This window comes from Amblyraja radiata, chromosome 35 (genome assembly GCF_010909765.2).
Source record: "Amblyraja radiata isolate CabotCenter1 chromosome 35, sAmbRad1.1.pri, whole genome shotgun sequence".
NCBI lineage: Eukaryota > Metazoa > Chordata > Chondrichthyes > Rajiformes > Rajidae > Amblyraja > Amblyraja radiata.
Genome location: NC_045990.1, coordinates 956,933 through 978,523, shown reverse-complemented (window position 1 = coordinate 978,523; position 21,591 = coordinate 956,933). Strand labels below are relative to the sequence as shown.

General features: G+C 47.2%; 1 protein-coding gene across 3 annotated transcripts in view; it reads left to right on the top strand.

Moving 5' to 3' along the window:
- The first annotated feature begins 4,636 nt into the window (after nt 1-4,636).
- The window catches only part of camsap3 (calmodulin regulated spectrin associated protein family member 3), an 87,020-nt gene continuing 70,065 nt past the window's right edge, over nt 4,637-21,591 (top strand). For 2 of the 3 annotated variants that reach the window (XM_033051021.1, XM_033051022.1), the window contains exon 1: nt 4,638-5,073. In XM_033051021.1, coding sequence (XP_032906912.1) covers nt 4,944-5,073 — 130 coding nt within the window. In that variant the 5' untranslated portion in view covers nt 4,638-4,943. Of the gene's footprint in view, nt 5,074-21,591 lie in introns of all 3 variants that reach the window. The other variant, XM_033051020.1, reaches the window with a different exon arrangement.

Here is a 21,591-nt window from a genome sequence, read left to right as displayed (position 1 = left end):
GTTCTTCCTGTGATCGTGTGGGTTTTCTCCGGGTGCTCCGGTCTCCTCCCACATCCCAAGAGTTTGTAGGTTAATCAGCTTCTGTAAAATTGTCCCTAGTGTGTGTAGGATAGAATGTTGGTCGGAGTGGACTCAATGGGCAGAAGGGTCAGTTCTAAATTAAACTAAGGTGTGAGATAAGGATAGAAAAGGTGAGAATTGTGAAATCAGAGGAAGGAATAATATAGGTGGCATGGGAGGGAGGGGGAAGTGGAAAGGGGTGGTGACGTTTTGGGTCAGAATCCTTCAGATTCATCTTTTCCAATGGTGCTGCCTGACCCGCTGAGTTACTCCAGCACTTTGTGTTTTTTGTTGTTGTAAACCAGCATTTGCAATTCCTTGTTTCTATGTCCACAGGGAGAACGTGCAAACTCCACACAGAGAGCACCCGAGGGTGAGGATTGAACCTGGTTCTCTGGCGCTGTGAGGCAGCGGTTCTACCAGCTGTGTCACCTTGCGTGAATGGCACAAATGTGAAGGGCAAGAGGCAGGAACGGGGCACTGATTGTGGATGATCAGCCATGATCATAGTGAATGGCGGTACTGGCTCGAAGGACCGAATGGCCTACTCCTGCGTCTATTGTCTATTGAATGGCACCTCTTGGTTGCTCATCGATAGACTCTCCACCATTCTAATCAAGTCCCTCATCATCACCCTCTGTTGCTCAGTATTCCCCTTCCTCCTCTCTGCTTGGGGACTGGGAGAAATGCCATGTTTCCTCTCAGCCTGTGCGTTTATCTCAGTCTAGGAAGGTCACACCACTCAGCTCTTACTTTGTGTATCCAGACGATGGAGAAGTCCTTCAGCGTTACCTTGTGCATCCTGCACTTACACCATTACTGCCGTTGGTTAAATGACATCGTTTGTGGTGGGTGGGCCGACTTGAATCGTTACTGCTGCTTAGTAAGTGCTTGCAAGATGTGGACCTGGTGATAGAACATAGACTAGTACAGCCCAGGAACAGGCCATTCGGCCCACATTGCCCATGCCAAAAAAGATGCTAAGTTCAAGTTCAAGTGAGTTTATTGTCATGTGTCCCTGATAGGACAATGAAATACTTGCTTTGCTTCAGCACACAGAACATAGTAGGCATTTACTACAAAATACATGAATAAATAAACTGATAAACTAATCCTCTCTGCTTGCACGTGTGTCTATGTAAAAGTTTCATCAATGACACGTCCATCATCACCCCTAACCCACCACGCTCTGTGCAAAAAAACTTGCCCCACACATCTTCCTAAAAAATGTCCCCCTCTCACCTTAAAACCATAGTTCTAGTCTTTGACATTTCCACCCTGTGAGAAAGGTCAACCCTATCTCTATGCCTCTCATAATTTTATATACTTCTGCCGGGTATTCCTTCACCCTCTCATGCTCCAGAGAAAACAATCAAGTTTGTCCAAAGTCTCCTTGCAGTGAATCCAGGCACAGCATAAGAGTGTTCAAAAAGGAACTGCAGATGCTGGAATATCGAAGGTACACAAAATTGCTGGGGAAACCCATAGATGCTGCTGCACCCGCTGAGTTTCCCCAGCAATTTTGTGTACCTACAGCATAAGAGTGGCTGCCTGACAGCACCAGAGACCAGGTGGTCAGCATGGACTTGGTGGGCCGAAGGGCCTGTTTCAACGCTGTGTAAGTAAACTTAACTTCCTGGGGGGTATGAGTCTTGTATTTGAGAGGTATTGTCAGGGTATCGGGGCAAGTAACTGCAGCGCATTTTGTAGATAATCCACACCTGCACCCACTGTGCCCGGATGACCATGGAAGTGAATGTTATGGGTGGTGGTTGAGGCACCAAGAAAATGGGCGGCTTCGACCCAGATAATGTCGACATTCTTGAGAGTTATTGGAGCTGCACTCCACTCCATTACAACATGACAGTTATCCATCACACAGTCTATTGTCACATGAACCGTGGTAGAGTGAAAGGCTGCGGACGCCAACAGGATTAACAAGCTCATCAGGAAGTTCTGGTACCGTCCTGGGGGTGGAGTTGGAGTTGGGTTCATGGGAGGTTGGTCTTGGAGGGGAGGATGCTCCTCAAACTGCAGAGCATCCTGGACAATACAGCTCACCCCCTCCATCACACACTGGTCAACCTGAGGAGCACCTTCAGCAACAGACTGGTTCCACCAAGATGCAGCACAGAACGCCACAGGAGATCCTTCTTCCCTGTGGCTATCAAACTGTACAACTCCTCCCCCTTCTGTCGTGGGCTAGACTGACTCCCCTCCCCCCCCCCCCCCCCCCCCACCCTCACCAATATTTGCACATCCCCAATCCTTTCCACTTGTCACTTTAATTTCATATTTCATGCATCTTGTGTTTTTATGACTGTTGGCAGATCAATTTCCCTCCTGGGATAAATAAAGTTCTATTGTATCAGTATTGTATTGTATCGAATAGCTTTTGTTGCGCGCTAACCAGTCAGCGAAAACATGCCTTGGAAATGTTGTGAGTCAGGAGAGGAATGAGCTAGGGTCAAACATGAACGTTATAATACTCATAATACTTTAAATTACATACAGGAATTGGTAAGAGGATTAGAGGAGAGATGAAGAAAATGTTTTTTTTCACCCAGAGAATAGTGGGGGTCAGGTCAAGAGTGTTTAATTGTCGTATGTACTGACAACAGAACAGTGAAATTCTTAAGGGCCTGTCCCACTTAGGTGATTTTTTAGGCGACTACAGGCGGGTGTCGCCTGTATGGTCGTGAGTCGTCTCCTCAGTCCCCCAAATAGTCGTAGCATTTTTCTGGTCACCGCTGGATTTTGAAACGTTCAAAACCTTTTGGCGATAGTCGGCGATCGTGGGCTTGTCGTAGCTTGTCTTCTCCTGACGTAGGTGCTGCCGTAGGTTGTCGCCAGGTACTGACTTCTGTGAATTCCATTGGCGACTACCTACGACAACCGAATTGTCTTCAGTTGTCGCCGAAAGGGTTGCAGCTTGTCGCAGGTGGACGTAGGTTGACTTCGGTTGCCGTAGGTTGTCGCCTGTTTGGACGTAAGTTGTCGTAGGTGTGGTCATAGGTGGACGTCCTAATGGGTCGCCAGTTGTCAGTAGCTTGCCGTAGCTTGATGTCGACTAGGTGGTAGGTTGTCGTAGGGGGGAGGTCCAGTCACCGGTTTTACGGTGACCTGCTACGACTACGAGTCGCCAAAAAAATTTGCCAAAGTGGGACAGGCCCTTTACTTGCAGCAGCTTTACAGCCACTTAAACACAATAATACATATGCATGTAAATGCACAATAATCAATACTATAATACATTATTAATGTCATATTATGTAATCATAATAGTGGACAGCAGTAGTACCAAGTGCAACAGTCTGTAGAGTATCAAAGTTATTAAAGAAGAGTCTCGACCCGAAACGTCACCCATTCCTTCTCTCAAGAGATGCTGCCTGTCCCGCTAAGTTACTCCAGCTTTTTGTGTCTGTCGACTGCTATTGAGGTTAGCGTTGGGCAGTGTTCAAGATCCTTAATGGGTCGCTGGGAAGAAGCAGCTCCTGAACCTGATTATTGATTAGTACGGGTGTCGGGACTGATAGGGAGAAGGCAGGAGAATGGGGTTGAGTGGGAGAGATCCTCTACCCTGAGAAATTAAAAAACTGTGAGTATTCACTGTATCCATGCCCCTTGTGATCTTGTACACCTAAACAACGTCACCCCTCAGCCTCATGCACCACAATAACAGGCCTGGATAGAATGGATGTGGAGAGGATGTTTCCACTAGTGGGAGAGTCTAGGACCAGAGGTCACAGCCTCAGAATAAAAGGACGTTCCTTTAGGAAGGAGATGAGGAGGAATTTCTTTAATCAGAGGGTGGTGAATCTGTGGAATTCTTTCCCACAGAAGGACGTGGCGGCCAAGTCATTAGATATTTTTAAGGCAGAGATGGATAAATTATTGATTAGTACAGGTGTCAGGGGTTATGGGGAGAAGGCAGGAGAATGGGGTTAGGAGGGAGAGATAGATCAGCCATGGAGGAGCAGACCCGGTGGGCCGAAGGGCCTGTTTCCGAGCTGTATCTCCAAACTAAACTAGAAAATAGGTGCAGGAGTAGGCCATTCGGCCCTCCAATATGATCATGGCCGATCATCCAAAATCAGTGCCCCGTTCCTGCCTTCTCCCCATATCCCTTGATTCAGTTAGGCCCAAGAGCTAAATCTAACTCTCTCTTGAAAACATCCAGTGTAATAAATCGCCCCCCGCTGAATAAATAGAGGATTTCAGAGTCTGAAGGAGGATTCTGACCTGAAGCGTCGACTGTCCATGTTCCCTCCACAGATGCTGCCCGACCCGCTGAGGTTTTCCAGAATTGTGTGTGTGTGTGTGTGTGTGTTTTGTTTTGCAGGAAAATGGGACTAAATGTTATAGTTTGTTTGTCTTTTTGCACAAAAGTCCGCAGGCATCGCCACTTTCATTTCACTGCACATCTCGTATGTGTATGTGACAAATAAACATGACTTGAGGTGGAGATATTGGCGGGCGCTGTGTGGCTCCCAGTTGCCTCTTGGACTAGTGTAGTCTGTGGGCAAGGGGGGGGGGAGGCGCTTGTTGTTCTGTGGTGGGGAGCCGAGGACAGTTCCTGTAGATGGAGCTGTAGATGTGTGTGTGTGAGAGAGAGAGAGAGTGAGCGTGTCGGTGGACACCTGAACGGGTTGCGAGAAGGCGCAGCGGCGTGAGTCAGCGCAGTACCTGGGCTGCGGGAGGGGAGAGAGAGATACAAGGGAGAGAGGAGACGACCAAGCGCTTCTCATCACCATGGGCTTCAGCGAGGCGCAGTTTGGCCGCTGAAGCGAAGCCCGGAGCCCGGAGCCGGCAGCGAACCCCCACCCACCCACCCAGCGCCCCATTTTCGCCCACACTGCGGATGGCCACATTTGCTTTCTGCTATGGTCGATGTGGATGGAATGAGGAAATCCTTCCTCGTCCCGGAGATCAAACCCTTGGATCACTACGACTTCCACAGGGCGAAGATCGCCGGCAGCTTGTCGTGGCTGTTGGGCCGCTCGTATGGGCCAGGTAAGCAGCGAGCTGCCATTGTCTCTGTCTCCCCGCTCTCTCTTCCCTCTGTCACCTCTCTCGCCCCCCTCTCTGTCTTTGTCTCTCAACCCCCCCCTCTCTCCCCCCTCTCTCCCCCTTCTCTCTCCACTCCCCCCATTCCTCTCCCCTTCTCTCCCCCTTCTCTCCCCCTTCCCTCTCCCACTCCCCCCTCTCTCCCACCTTCTCTCTGTGATTTTTGTCGGGAGGTAAACCGATGCGTAGCCGGAAGATGTATTTTTTAAATCAGGCCAACAACAATATTTTCAATGCCGAGCCCCCAGAGCCACAACATCTCCCCCTCCCTCTCCCCGGTAATTGTCTCGGTTCGGCCAGGAACCTGTGTAATAAATGATACACTGGCTGTTCCTGCTGCAGCCCGGCCCATTGTGTTCGCCGCGACCAGGGGCTCTGTGTGTGTGTGTGTGTGTGGGGATAAGATCGCCACTAATTACAACATACGTATTCACATATTGTTTAATATAAAGAGCAGCAGCAAACAGCGACTGTAAGGCCCAGCGCATTTCTGTAGATTGTTTAATTAATTGGGGGACGTTGGGCCGGGAGCAGATTGTTGGGGGATTAATCCGGCTGTTTTCGTTGTTTAAATGAAATGTCCTTTTTTTTTTTTAAGAGCGAGGTTGTTTGAGGCGGAGCGGCCGCGACTCTGTCTCCTCGCTGCGGGGAGGTGTGGGGTTTTAAAGGATGTATGTCGGTTTCAGTGAAACTCATGGGCGAGGCTGTTGTTGTGGCTTCCTGGAGATTAATTGAATGGAGGTGGTGTCTATTAATTAACCAGTTTGACCATAAACACGGGAACAGGCTCTTCGGCCCACAATGCCCATGCTGAACAACATGTCAAAATAAACCAATCTCCTGCCTGCACCTGACCCATATCCCTCCATTCCCTGCATATATCCATGTTGCTATTTACAGGCCTCTAAAACACCACTATCGTATCTGCCTCCACCTCCACCACCCCTGGCAGCGCGTTCCAGGCACCCACCAGCGCCTTGAGTATTAAGCGCCTTGAGTATTTAAGCGCCTTGAGTATTAGAAAGGCGCTATATAAATCCCATCCATTATTATTATTATTAAACTTGCCCGCACATCTCCTTTAGACTTTGCCCCTCTCGCCTTAATGCTACACCCTCTAGTCTGACATTGCTACCCTGGGAGAAAAGGCTCTGATTGTCTACCCTATCTATACCGCTCATCATTTCTTAAACTTCTATCAGGTCTCCCCTCGGCCTCTGACGCTCCAGAGAAAACTATCCACGTTTGGCCAAGCTCTCCTTGTGGCTGATGCCCTCGAATCCAGGCAGCATTCTGGTAAAGCCTGAAGAAGGGTCCTGACCCGAAACATCACCCATCCTTTTTAACCATATAACAATTACAGCATGGAACCAGGCCATCTCGGCCCTTCTAGTCCATGCCGAATACTTACTCTCACCTAGTCCCATCTACCTGCACTTAGACCATAACCCTCCATTCCTTTCCCGTCCATATACCTATCCAATTTATTTTTAAATGATAAAATCGAACCTGCCGCCACCACTTCCACTGGAAGCTCATTCCACACAGCTACCACTCTCTGAGTAAAAAAGTTCCCCCTCATGTTACCCCTAAACTTCTGTCCCTTAATTCTCAAATCATGTCCTCTTGTTTGAATCTTCCCTACTCTCAATGGGAAAAGCTTATCCACGTCAACTCTGTCTATCCCTCTCATCATTTTAAAGACCTCTATCAAGTCCCCCCTTAACCTTCTGTGCTCCAAAGAATAAAGACCTAACTTGTTCAACCTTTCTCTGTAACAGATGCTGCCTGACACACTGAGTCTTTCACTTGCTCCATCACTTTGCTTCTATCTTCAACATAGATCCTCTTAGCTTAAATTGACCTCCCATGCCTTAATTTCTTACAGTGTTAGAGGTGCAGGAGTAGGCCATTCGGCCCTCTCTTGTATACATCCAGTGAATTGGCCTCCACTGCCTTCTGTGGCAGAGAATTCCACAGATTCACAAGTCTCTGGGTGAAAATGTTTTTCCTCATCTCAGTCCCAAATGGCCAACCCCATATTCTTAAACTGTGACCCCTGGTTCTGGACTCCCCCAACATCGGGAACATTTTTCCTGTATCTAGCCTGTCCAATCCCATAATAATTTTATATGTTTCTATAAGATACCCTCTCATCCTTCTAAATTCCAGTGAATACAAGCCCAGTTGATGCATTCTTTCATCATATGTCAGTCCTGGCATCTCAGGAATTGACCTGGTGAACCTACGCTGCACTCCCTCAATAGCAAGAATGTCCTTCTCAAACTAGGAAACCACAATACTCCCCTCATCCGTGACCTCACTATGTAGTTAAAGCATCACGTGTAGATGACTGTCTGACTGTGACTCAAGCTCTTGATCTGTAGTGAGGAAGGACAATTAACCCATTCAACTAATCCTGGCCAGAGACCAGTTAAACTTGTTTACTTTTAAGATTAGTTTCAAATATTTATCACTTAAACAGCCATAGAACAGTACAGCACGAGAACAGGCCATTCGGCCCACAATGTCTGTGCCGAACATGATCCATATCCCTCCATTCCCTGCATATCCATGTGCCTATCCAAAAGCCTCTTAAACACCACCACCATGATATCTGCCTCCACCACCACCCCTGGCAGCATGTTCCAGGCACCCACCACCCTCTGTATAAAACAAAAAGTTGCCCTGCACATCCCCTTTAAACCTTGCCACATTGAACAAAACCTGCCATAGTGCTTAGACTTTAGACTTCACTTTAGACATACAGCGTGGAAACAACCTCTTTGTCCCCGAGTCCATGCCGACCAGCGATCACCCAGTACACTAGCACTATCCTACACGCTAGGGACCAAAGCCAATTACCCTACAAGCCTCTATGTCTTTGGAGTGTGGGAGCAAACCAGAGCACCCGGAGAAAACCCACGCGATCAAGAATGCACTCCCTACCGACAGCACCCGTAGTCAGGATCGAAACCGGGTCACTGGCGCTGTAAGGCAGCAACTCTACCGCTGCGCAACCGTTAACCTCAGCCTCTGCTCAGCTTTCAAACAGAGAAGCATTGAATGCAGCTTATATAATCTTCATAGTGTCAAACAGCACAGAAACAGGCCCTTCAGCCCAACTCGTTCATGTTGAACAAATTGTCTACCTAGCCCATATCCCTCCAATCCCTTTCTATCCATGTATCTGTCCAAATGTATTTTAAATTTTATTGTACCTGCCTCAACTACTTCCTCTGGTAGCCTGTTCCATTTACTCACCACCTTCTGTGTGAAAAAAGTTGCCACTCGGGTTCCTATTCAATCTTTCTCCACATGCCTTCATTCTTAGTTCTTGATTCTCCTACCCTGTGAAAAAGGCTCTGGGCATTCACCTAGTCCATTCTGCTCATCATTTACTACACCTCTATAAGATATAGACAATAGGTGCAGGAGTAGGCCATTCGGCCCTTTGAGCCAGCACCGCCATTTAATGTGATCTTGGCTGATCATCCCCAATCAGTACCCCGTTCCTGCCTTCTCCCCATATCCCCTGACTCTGTTATCTTTAAGAGCCCTATCTAGTTAAGATCGCTCCTTAACCTCCTGCGCTCCAAGGAATAAAGTTTTAGTTTGTCTCCCTGTGGCTCAGGACCTCTAGTCCTGGAAACATCCTTGTGAGTCTTTTGTGTAATCTTTCCAGCTTAATGGCACTTTTCCCTATAATAGGTTGACCAGAACTGAACACAATACTCCAAGATAGAGACACAAAAAGCTGGAGTAACAGCATTTCTAGAGAAAAGGTCTTGACCCGAAACATCACCTATTCCTGTTCTCCAGAATTGCTGTCTGACCCACTGAGTTACTCCAGGTTTCTGTGTCTGTCTTCGGTTTAAACCAGCATCTGTAGTTCCTTCCTACAGAATACTCCAAATGTGTCTGTGCCAGCATTAAGTGTGGATTACAGGCTACTGGATTAGGTCATGTTTTTCATTTGATTCCTTCTGTGCAAGCTTGATTCACATCTCTGGTGTTCATGTTGGGAACAGGAACAGGTGTATGAAATCATGAGAGGGATAGATTGTGTAGACACACAGAGTCTCTTGCCCAGAGTAGGTGAATCGGGAACCAGAGGCCACAGGTTTAAGGTGAAAGGGGAAAGATCTATTAAGAATCTATGGGGTAACTTTTTCCACAGAGTGGTGGGTGTATGGAACGAGCTGCCAGAGGAGGTAATTGAAGCAGGGATTATTGCAATGTTTAAGAAACAATTAGACAGGTACATGGATAGGACAGGTTTAGAGGGATATGGACCAAACATGGGCAGGTGGGACTAGTGTAGCTGGGACATTGTTGTCAGGTTTAGAGGGATGCAATACGATAGAACTTTATTGATCCTAGGAGGGAAATTGGGCCAAAAATGTCACCCATTGCTTCTCTCCGGAGATGCTGCCTGTCCCGCTGAGTGACTCCAGCTTTTGGTGTGTAATGAGCGGAAAGACAATACATGATTACAATTGAGCCGTTTACAGTTGTGTGACTGGGAGTAGTGAGGTGGAACTGCTACTGAGAAGTGATGGATGGACGGGTGTCAGAAGATGCTCCGCTCTGTGACAGGAAGCGGCTGATCTAATGGACCTATCTGTGTAGGAAGGAACTGCAGATGCTGGTTTAAACCGAAGATAGACACAAAGTGCTGGAGTAACTCAGCGGGACAGGCAGCATCTCTGGAGAGATGGGATGGGTGACGTTTTGGGTCGGGACACTTCTTCAGAACGATCTTTTCTTACGGAAGTTCAGGGAATAAAGGGACCTCGGAAAACGAACGAACACATAGAAACATAGACAATAGGTGCAGGAGTAGAGGCCATTCGGCCCTTCAAGCCTGCACCGCCATTCAATATGATCATGGCTGATCATCCAACTCAGTATCCTGTACCTGCCTTCTCTCCATACCCCCTGATCCCTTTAGCCACAAGGGCCACATCTAACTCCCTCTTAAATATAGCCAATGAACTGGCCTCAACTACCTTCTGCGGGAGAGAATTCCACAGATTCACCACTCTCTGTGTGAAAAAAGTTTTCCTCATCTCGGTCCTAAAAGATTTCCCCTTTATCCTTAAACTGTGACCCCTTGTTCTGGACTTCCCCAACATCGGGAACAATCTTCCTGCATCTAGCCTGCCCAACCCCTTAAGAATTTTGTACGTTTCTATAAGATCCCCCCTCAATCTTCTAAATTCTAGCGAGTACAAACCGAGTCTATCCAGTCTTTCTTCATATGAAAGTCCTGACATCCCAGAAATCAGTCTGGTCATCCCAGGAATCAGTCTGAAAGTAGCAGTATCGGCAGATGGAGTGTCTTCCTTCACTGACAAAGACAAAGGATGTAAGATTGTAAGAGGGAGTATGGTGTGCTTACCTTCATAGGTCCGGGCATTGAGTATAAGAGTCAGGAAATTATGATGAGTGGGTTAACCTATGATGAGCGTTTGACGGCACTGGGCCTGTACCCGCTGGAGTTTAAAAGAATGAGGGAGGACATCACTGGAACGTACAGAATAGTGAAAGGCTTGGATAGAGTGGATGTGGAGAGGATATTTGCACTAGTGGGAGAGTCTAGGACTAGAGGGCTCAGCCTCAGAATTAAAGGAGTGGAGTATCTTGCTCCACTCTATGATCTTTGGTCTGAAACATAGAAACATAAAAAATAGGTGCAGGAGTAGGCCATTCGGCCCTTCGAGCCTGCACCGCCATTCAACATGATCATGGCTGATCATCCAATTCAGTATCCTGTACCTGCCTTCTCTCCATACCCCCTGATCCCTTTAGCCACAAGGGCCACATCTAACTCCCTCTTAAATATAGCCAATGAACTGTGGCCTCAACTACCCTCTGTGGCAGAGAGTTCCAGAGATTCACCACAAGGAGGGTCTCGACCCGAAACGTCACCTATTCCTTCGCTCCATAGATGCTGCCTCACCCGCTGAGTTTCTTCAACATTTTTGTCTACCTCAGAATTAAAGGACATCATTTGGGAAGGAGGAATTTCTTTAGCCAGAGGATGGTGAATCTGTGGAATTCTTAGCCACAGCAGGTTGTGGAGGCCACAAGTCAGTGGATATTTTTAAGGCAGAGATAGATAGATTCGTGATTAGTACGGGTGTCAGGGGTTATGGGGAGAAGGCAGAATGGGGTTAGGAGGGAGAGATGGATCAGCCATGATTGAATGGCGGAGTAGACTTGATGGGCTGAATGGCCTAATTCTGCTCCTATCACATGATGCAGCTTAATATTGACTTCGGTCAGGCCACGTTTGGAGTATTGCGTGCAGTTCTGCTTACCCCATTACTGCAAGGATGTGGAGGCTTTGGAGAGGGTGCAGAAGAGGTTTACCAGAATGCTGCCTCGATTACAGGGTTTCGGTAAAAACAAGAATTCCACAGATTCACCACCCTCACATTAAAGAAATTCTTCCTCATCTGCTTTGTGCTCTGCATGTTGAAGCTGTGTTTGGGAATGTAGCGAAGAGGAGACATTCGACTGGCAAGTTCTCCTTTGACTAGTGTGGATGTGATGAGAATGAAGGGGATCTGCCTTCAGAGTGAAAACTCTGTGGTCATCTTAAATCTGATACGTTGAAGTAATCTCATATTCCCAGTAACGGACAGCATTGTCTAATCAGCGCGGGTTCCGGGAGGCATTGAGTTGCAATTAGTTACATGCACAAAGTAATCGCAACAAAATCAAAGTTGGTCATCTTTGGGGAGAACATCTCTTGCTTATTTGGGCTTTAGTCCTAATGTCTGTGGCTCCAAATGTCCCACTTTGCTTTTTTTCTTGGCGTAGAGGTTTCTAACCAGAGGGCACAGGCTTCAGGTGAGGGGCGGGATGGTGGAGGGGGGGGGGATGAAAGGCATTTTCACTCAGAAGGTAGTTGGTATCTGGAATGAGCTGCCAGTGGAAACAATAGAAGCTGAAACATGTATGATTTTTAAAATACATCTGGACAGACATATAGTGTTTAAGAAGGAACTGCAGATGCTGGAAAATCGAAGGTACACAAAAATGCTGGAGAAACTCAGCGGGTGCAGCAGCATCTATGGAGCGAAGGAAATGGGCAACGTTTCGGGCAATGCTGGCATGAACATTGAATTCTCCCAATTTTGTTAGCCCTTGCTGTCTCCTCCCCTTCCTCAGCCCTCGGGCTCCTCCTCCTCCTTTTTCCTTTCTTCTCCCCGCCACCCCCCATCAGTCTGAAGAAGGGTTTCGGCCCGAAACGTTGCCTATTTCCTTCGCTCCATAGATGCTGCTGCACCCGCTGAGTTTCTCCAGCATTTTTGTGTACCTTGGACAGACATATAGACAGGACGAGATTAGAGGGATATGGCTCAAATGCAGGTGAATGTGACTCGCCCAGTTGCCAACTTGGTCAGCACAGAGAAGATGGGCCGAAGGGCCAGATCTGTGCTGTACAGATCCGTGGGTCTATGGTCGTGGTTTGTGAATAGTACAAGGTGACGAACCTTGCAATCGGACCCAGTTCCTGCACATTGTTCATCGTCGACTTACTGATTACATCAAATATTTGCATCTTCAATGTAACAATGGCCCATCATGTGATTAAATAACACAAATTTTTGACAGGGCCAACCTTGTTCTCCTGTTTACTCGGAACCAATTTCAAGTTATCGAGGAAATTGGCACGTCATCTGAAGGCAGGGTCTGTACTGATGGTAATTTCCCTGCGGTTATGGGGATCAGGCAGGAGAATGGGGTTGAGAGGGAAAGATAGGTCAACCATGATCGAATGGCGGAGTAGACACGATGGGCCGAATGGCCTAATTTTGTTCCTATGTCTTGTGGTATTATGCTTTGAGTTGTCCCTGTCCACAGGTAGGTAGGTAGATAGATAGATACTTTATGGTCACATGTTCCATTAAGGTACAGTGAAACTGTTTGTTTTCACGTACACAGTACACCAAGGAGTCGCCACAAAGTGCGGACAAACTTACAAAGTACCTTTAAATATTGTTTAAGAAAGAACTGCAGTTGCTGGAAAAATCGAAAGTAGACAAAAATGCCAGAGTAACTCAGCGGGTGAGGCAGCATCCATGGAGCGAAGGGATAGGCGAAGTTTCGGGTCGAGACTTTCTTAAGGGTCTCGACCGGAAACGTTGCCTATTCCTTAAATATTGTTGGTTTCTTCTTCATCTCCCCCCTCCCTACATCCACCACCACAGGTCCCTCTTGTTCTAGGCGCCACCACCCCATGCCGGGTTCCCCCTTTGTTCTCCGTGGCGTGGCCCATCCACCTCGGCTTCCAGCCTCCATGTTCCACATCCCTCCTGGTTCTTGGTCCATCTCACAGCCGGAGAGCAGTGATGAACTTCCACCAACCTCTTTGATGTCCCTCGGGCTCTCCTTGACAGGACTTTACTGGCTTTACCTTGCACTAAACATTGTTCCCTTGTCATGTATCTGTACACTGTAAATGGATCGATTGTAATCACGTATTGTCTTTCCGCTGACTGGTTAGCACGCACCAACAAGCTTTCCACTGTACCTCGGTACACGTGACAATAAACTAAACTGAAACTGATCAACGCCGGTGAACCGGGCCTGAGTTTGGAGTCCGTGGTGTGCGGGCAGGGCCCATCATTCCTACTGGTAGGTCCTCCATCGATGATCCATCGACGATGAACATGGTTCAGTCTGAAGAAGGGTCTCGACCCGAAACGTCACCCATTCCTTCTCTCCAGAGATGCTGCCTGTCCTGCTGAGTTACTCCAGCATTTTGTGTCTATCCTCGGTTTAAGCCAGCATCTTCCAACACATGATTCTGATGTTGTTCTCGTTGGCCACTCCTCTGCGGGTCATACTGACCTGTGCACCCAGGCTCTGAGATGTACAATTGCTGATCGAGGTTGCGCCATTCATCTCTAGATCTTCCTTCTGTAGAGAAGTGGCTCTGCGGCTCCCTTTTAATTTTTTCCCCTTTTTATTGTTATTACAATGGGATATTAATTATCTCCATAACAAAACTATTCTCTCATCTATCCCACATTAGATCTTCTGACTGGTGGAGATGTTTTGACCACTTCACGGTGTATAGACCAGGAATCCTTGTAACCTTTGTCATGAGAAACAACCTCTGTTTCTTTGTCCCTGGGGGAGCTCCTGAATGAATTCTGGTCTCTCCCCATCCGCATACCCCAAGCCTGATTAAATTGTAATTATCTCACTGAAGATTGCATACTTTCCTTCTTGTGAAGGGCTTCTTTTGTCCCTGCGTCTGCAATATCAACATTGCAAAATAAAACCCTGCTTCACATTGTGCTTCTAAACACTTGTTTTGGTTTGTTTTTTGCATGCATTCTGTGCTGAATTAATTTCACAGCATTTCACAATGTAGCTCCATTAATGATCGTGTTAGTTTTTTGCTTCGGGCCAGAAGATGAATTGTGGGAAGGGATTAAATGACGAAGGGCGGTCACCTATCTTGCTTTCTTAAGCTACACCAATCATCTCTCAAATCTTGATTTGAATTGTAACACAAACTAACCCACGCCCTGCGTTGTCTACCAAAGATCCTATAGCGAGCAAGATAGATCACTAGACGAAAAAGACCGACTTAATACGGTCATGGGCAGATTCACGGGTAATTTTGGGCCCCATTTCCGTAACCGGCTTCCGTCTCTGCACCAAAGATCCCGTAGCGGAGCAAAGATACTAGTGCAGAGACGGAAGCCGGTTACGGAAACATCCTCGTAAAGATAAAAGTTATTTGGGAAAAATCTTCTCATTTTCAGAATTATAATTTATTAACACAAACTGTTCCCCCGCAACGTTGATTACACTGCGGGTCGGGTCGGGTTACAAAAATGGATGAAAAAAAGGCCCACGTTCCGCTCCGTGGCGTACTACACGTCAGCCCATTGCATTTAGAAGGAGTGATCTATCTTGCTCCGCTATAGGATCTTTGTTGTCTACAGAATTCTTCCCCTTCAATCAATATCTACATCCAGTAAAACACTATGTTCTGGAGTAACTCAGCGGCTCAGGTAGCATCATCTGTCTGAGCCACTGAGTTACTCCAGCACTTTGTGTTTTGCTCAAGATTCCAGCATTCTCAAGGCCAGCAGCATAATCAGGAACCAATCCCTCTCCTCCTCTCTCCCATCGGGCAAGAGGTACAGAAGTGTGAAAACGCACACCTCCAGATTCAGGGACAGTTTCTTCCCGGCTGTTATCAGGCAACTGAACCGTCCTCTCACCAACTAGAGAGCGGTCCTGACCTCCCATCTACCTCATTAGAGACCCTCGGACTATCTTTAATCAGACTTTACTGGACTTCACTCTCCAAAACCACTCGGGTACGGACTTAACCCCGGGATAAGGGGCAGGCAGCCGACTCGGGCAGGGCCGTGACCTCTCAATGTCCAGAGTGAACTGCGGGCCATTGATTAGACCAATGAACAAAGTGGTCTTGTACAGCACAATGGTACAGTACGTGATATTCTATAGGTTCCAGGATCAAACATTTAATGGCATTTATAGATGTCCTTCAACGAGTCTAAACTGTAGCGTTTGTCCATATATGGAATATTAGTTTTAAGCAGATGATGCAGTTTAGGTTTGAATGGAATAAAGAGATGTTGACTTAAAACAAAATTACAGGAAGGCTGCATACGGGTTCCTCCAACGCATTGTCAGTTTAGTTTATTGTCACGTGTACTGAGGTACAGTGAAAAGCTTTTGTTGCGTGCTAACCAGTCAGCAGAAAGACAATACATGATTACAATCGAGCCATTTACAGTGAATATACACATGATAAGGGAATAATGTTTAGTGCAAGGTAAAGCCAGTAAAGTCCGATCAAGGATAGTCCGAGGGTCACCAATGAGGTAGATAGTAGTTCAGCATTGCTCTCTGGTTGTGGTAGGACTTCCCCAGAACTCAATGTCCCTCCAGATCTGACTTGTTAAGGGTCCTCCTGTACCCTTGCCTCGACCCGAAACGTCGCACATTCCTTCTCTCCAGAGATGCTGCCCGTCCCGCTGAGTTACTCCAGCACTTTGTGTCCATCTTCACTGAGTTACTCCAGCACTTTGTGTCCATCTTCACTGAGTTACTCCAGCATTTTGTGTCCATCTTCACTGAGTTACTCCAGCACTTTGTGTCTCTCTTCACTGAGTTACTCCAGCATTTTGTGTCCATCTTCACTGAGTTACTCCAGCACTTTGTGTCCATCTTCACTGAGTTACTCCAGCACTTTGTGTCTCTCTTCACTGAGTTACTCCAGCATTTTGTATCTCTCTTCACTGAGTTACTCCAGCACTTTGTGTCTGTCTTTGTTGGATGCTGGCAGCCTTCAGTCAACTCTGTCCATGAATCACGATAATCCAGCCTCCGCACAAACCTGCAGGCCACACTTCTCACCTCCACTGCTGTTTGTCTTAGTGTCAGCTTCTGTCTCGTTTTGTTGCCGTGTGGAGCCCTGGGCCACATACCTTTGTCGCTGGCCCTCTCTCAGTGCAGTATGTTCTTGCTGCATTGAATCATTCCGTCAGTCAACTACCAGATAGCTTCAAGAAAAAACACTTTGTACAAAACGGATTGAGGCAGGAAGGTACACTGCAGGTGATGTTAGCCGTTCGACTGTTTAAGAAGGAACTGCAGATGCTGGAAAATCGAAGGTAGACAAAAATGCTGGAGTAACTCAGCGGGACAGGCAGCATCTCTGGAGAGAAGGAAATAGGCAATGTTTCAGGTCTCGACCATTCGGCCCATCAAGTCTACTCTGCCATTCAATCATGGCTTATCTATCTCTCCCTCCTCACCCCATTCTCCTGCCTTCTCCCCATAACCCCTGACACCCGCACTAATCAAGAATCTATCTATCTCTGCCTTAAAAATATCCATTGACTTGGCCTCCACAGCCTTCTGTGGCAAATAATTCTAACTGTGGTTTTATAGTCACGTGCACTGAAGCAAGACATTTATATTTGCAGCCACGTTTTCTGTCTATATCTTCGGTGTAAGCCGGCATCTGCAGCTCCTTCCCACACATTACTGGGAGGGTTTTTTGTGTGTCAGTAATATGGGTGACAGTCAGTGCAAGCTGCAGAAGTGTAGGTAGGAACTGCAGATGCTGGTTTACACCGAAGATAGACTTGTGTAACTCAGCGGGACTGGCAGCATCTCTGGAGAGAAGGAATGGGTGACGTTTCGGGTCGAGACTCTTCTTCAGACAGCCAGAAGACACGAAGGGTCTCGACCCAAAACGTCACCCGTTCCTTCTCCCCGGAGATGCTGCCTGTCCCACCATACGAGTTTACCCAAGAGCTCTCCCGAGTTTAAAAAAAAATCAAGCTCGTGGTAAGTATGTAGCGGGTACGTCGGAGCTCGGGACGTCTCTTAGCGGCTCGTAACGCTAACGGCAGGTGCTCGGGAAGACTCATGAAGATTTTTCAACATGTTGAAAAATGTCCACGAGAGCCCCGAGTATCTACGAGCGGCCATTACCGTAATTCTCCGAGTGCGAATCGGGGGAAACTCGGGATAACTCTTGAATTAGCTCGTACAGTGGGACAACCCCTTTACTCCAGCCTTTTTGTGTCTATCTTCAGGCTGTTGAAGTGAGTGATTAACTAGAGAGAGATGCAAGTGACGTGGATGTACGTGTGAGTCACTGTTCGCCCTCTGTCCCTGTGGGGACAATGGGTTGAATTTGGTTACGGCATTTAAATACCGCATGTAAAGTAGGCGATGCCTTTGACCTTTGGAATCTTGGGCCAGAGCCAAACGTGAATGGAAACATTTTTCCACCGTCTTCGCAACTTGTGCATTGAAAGGGAGGAAGTAAAATCATATCGCAATTAAGTTGGCACAATGCATAGAGGAATTATATAATAGTGTGAACATTGAAGACTGCAATTTTCAGTTTAGTTTATTGTCACGAGTACAGTGCAAAGCTTTTGTTGCGTGCTATCCAGTCAGCGGAAAGACAATACATGATTACAATCGGTGCCCGATCCCAGATAACACACCCCTTCTCTCTCCCTCTCTCTGTCCTGTGCCTCCTCTATCCTGCCCTTACACTCCCCTCCCTCCCGTCCTCCCATATCCCCCCCCCTTCCGGCTTTACATTTCACTCCACCTCTTCTCTCCCTATCTGACCCCCTTTTGTTTCCTTCACACCTCCAGCCTTTGTCACTTGCTCCCCCCCCATCTGCCGATCACCCCCTCACCTGTATCCACCTATCACTCTCCAGGATTTGTCCCACCCCCTCCTTTCTCCCCCCCCATCTTTCACTCCCCCACTGCATCATTCTAAAGAATGGGGCGGCAGGGTGGTGCAGCGGTAGAGTTGCTGCCTTGCAGCGCCAGAGACCCGGGTTCCATCCCGACTACGGGTGCTGTCTGTACGGAGTTTGCACGTTCTCCCCGTGACCTGCGTGGGTTTTCTCCGAGATCTTCAGTTTCCTCCCACACTCCAAAGACGTGCAGGATTGTAGGTTAATTGGCTTGGGTTTGGGTTTCTATACTTGATATAAGTGTAAATTGTCCCTAATGTGTGTGTAGGCTTGTATTAGTGTGCGGGGTTCGCTGGTTGGGGCAGACTCTGTGGACTGAAGGACCTGTTTCTGCACTGTATCTCTAAGTTGAACTAAGAGACCTGATCCAAAACATCACCTGTCAATCCCCACTCAGATGCTGCCTGACCCACTGAGTACATCCAGCACTTTCTGTTTTGCCCAATACACCAGCGTCTGCAGTTCCTTGTGTCTATATATTTACTACATTTTACAGGGAAGGTTTAAAGTTCGGTCACTCCCTGTAGCCTCTGCTGTGGTAACTTCAGTTAAGCATTGGTCTATTTTGTTTTATCCGACTGTCCAGGTGTAAGGAGATTGAAGGATTATTTCACAGCTCTCTGTGTCACCTGCAGATAACGTCATAGGTGATAGGAGCAGAATGAGGCCATTTGGCCCATCAAGACTACTCTGCCATTCGATCATGACTGATCTATCTCTCCATCAACCCCATTCTCCTGCCTTCTCCCCATAACCTAACACACGTACTAATCAAGAATCTGTGCCTTAAATATACCCATTGACGTGGCCTCCACAGCCTTCTGTGGCAAAGAATTCCACAGATTCACGGTACACAAAAATGCTGGAGAAACTCAGCGGGTGCAGCAGCATCTATGGAGCGAAGGAAATAGGCGACGTTTCGGGCCAAAACCCTTCCACAGATTCACCACCCTCTGACTAAATAAATTCCCCCTCATCTCCATTGTCTATCTTCACTGAGTTACTCCAGCACTTTGTGTCCATCTTCACTGAGTTACTCCAGCATTTTGTGTCTCTCTTCACTGAGTTACTCCAGCACTTTGTGTCTCTCTTCACTGAGTTACTCCAGCACTTTGTGTCTCTCTTCACTGAGTTACTCCAGCATTTTGTGTCCATCTTCACTGAGTTACTCCAGCATTTTGTGTCCATCTTCACTGAGTTACTCCAGCATTTTGTATCTCTCTTCACTGAGTTACTCCAGCATTTTGTGTCTGTCTTTGTTGGATGCTGGCAGCCTTCAGTCAACTCTGTCCATGAATCACGATAATCCAGCCTCCGCACAAACCTGCAGGCCACACTTCTCACCTCCACTGCTGTTTGTCTTAGTGTCAGCTTCTGTCTCGTTTTGTTGCTGTGTGGAGCCCTGGGCCTCACACCTTTGTCGCTGGCCCTCTCTCAGTGCAATATGTTCTTGCTGCATTGAATCATTCCGTCAGTCAACTACCAGATAGCTTCAAGAAAAACCACTTTGTACAAAACGGATTGAGGCAGGAAGGTACACTGCAGGTGATGTTAGCCGTTCGACTGTTTAAGAAGGAACTGCAGATGCGGGAAAATCGAAGGTAGACAAAAATGCTGGAGTAACTCAGCGGGACAGGCAGCATCTCTGGAGAGGAAATAGGCAATGTTTCAGGTCTCGACCATTCGGCCCATCAAGTCTACTCTGCCATTCAATCATGGCTGATCGATCTCTCCCTCCTCACCCCATTCTCCAGCCTTCTCCCCATAACCCCTGACACCCGTACTAATCAAGAATCTATCTATCTCTGCCTTAAAAATATCCATTGACTTGGCCTCCACAGCCTTCTGTGGCAAATAATTCTAACTGTGGTTTTATAGTCACGTGCACTGAAGCAAGACATTTATATTTGCAGCCACGTTTTCTGTCTATATCTTCGGTGTAAGCCGGCATCTGCAGCTCCTTCCCACACATTACTGGGAGGGTTTTTTGTGTGTCAGTGATATGGGTGACAGTCAGTGCAAGCTGCAGAAGTGTAGGTAGGAACTGCAGATGCTGGTTTACACCGAAGATAGACTTGTGTAACTCAGCGGGACTGGCAGCATCTCTGGAGAGAAGGAATGGGTGACGTTTCGGGTCGAGACTCTTCTTCAGACAGCCAGAAGACACGAAGGGTCTCGACCCAAAACGTCACCCGTTCCTTCTCCCCGGAGATGCTGCCTGTCCCACCATACGATTCACCACCCTCTGACTAAATAAATTCCCCCTCATCTCCATCCTAAAGGATAAGTACATGATTCCATTTGTACGTGATTAAGGATTGGTGTGTTGTAAACATTTTTTGAATGCTGTTCCTGAACTACACTTGGTGGAGATGTGAAGTTTGGACATTGTTAATGTCAATGTCTGCCTTGCTGAGGTTTAGTAACACAGTGAGACACACTGCAGCTCTGTACTGTTGTGGGATGTGGATTGCCCTGCCATAGGTTATCGGGCAAGGGATCACAAGAGGTCACATCTGACAGGAGTAGATTTAGGACATTCGGCCAATCAAGTCTACTCCGCCATTCAAACATGGCTGATCTATCTCTCCCTCCTAACCCCATTCTCCTGCCTTCTCCCCAAAACCCCTGACATCCATACTAATCAAGAATCTATCTATCTCTGCCTTAAAAATATCCACTGACTTTGACTCCACAGCCTTCTGTGGCAATGAATTCTTCTGACTAATTCCTACTCAACTTCTTCCTAAAAGAACGTCCTTTAATTCTGAGTCTGTGACCTGTCGTCCTAGACTCTCCCACTAGTGCAAACATCCTCTCCACATCCACTCTATCCGGGCCTTTCACTTGGTCTGAGTCTGAGGAACAATTGCACCTTTTCTCATAATCCGCAATGGAGGAAATGGACGTAAACTTAATTTGAGCAAAAAAAACCCTCTGTGTGATCAGATGGCTCTCCCAATAGCGAGAATGCTATCCCAATCCTCCAACATACCTCATTGCGAACATTACTTCCATTTCATTGCAAACATTAGACTTTTTAATCTGTAACTGTTACAATACACTGCTGAAAACAATATTCTACGGCCTGGTAATTTTCTCTTTGTACTGCCTGTTGTGTGTGTGGCTCGATTGTATTATAGTATTATATTATTATTTAATC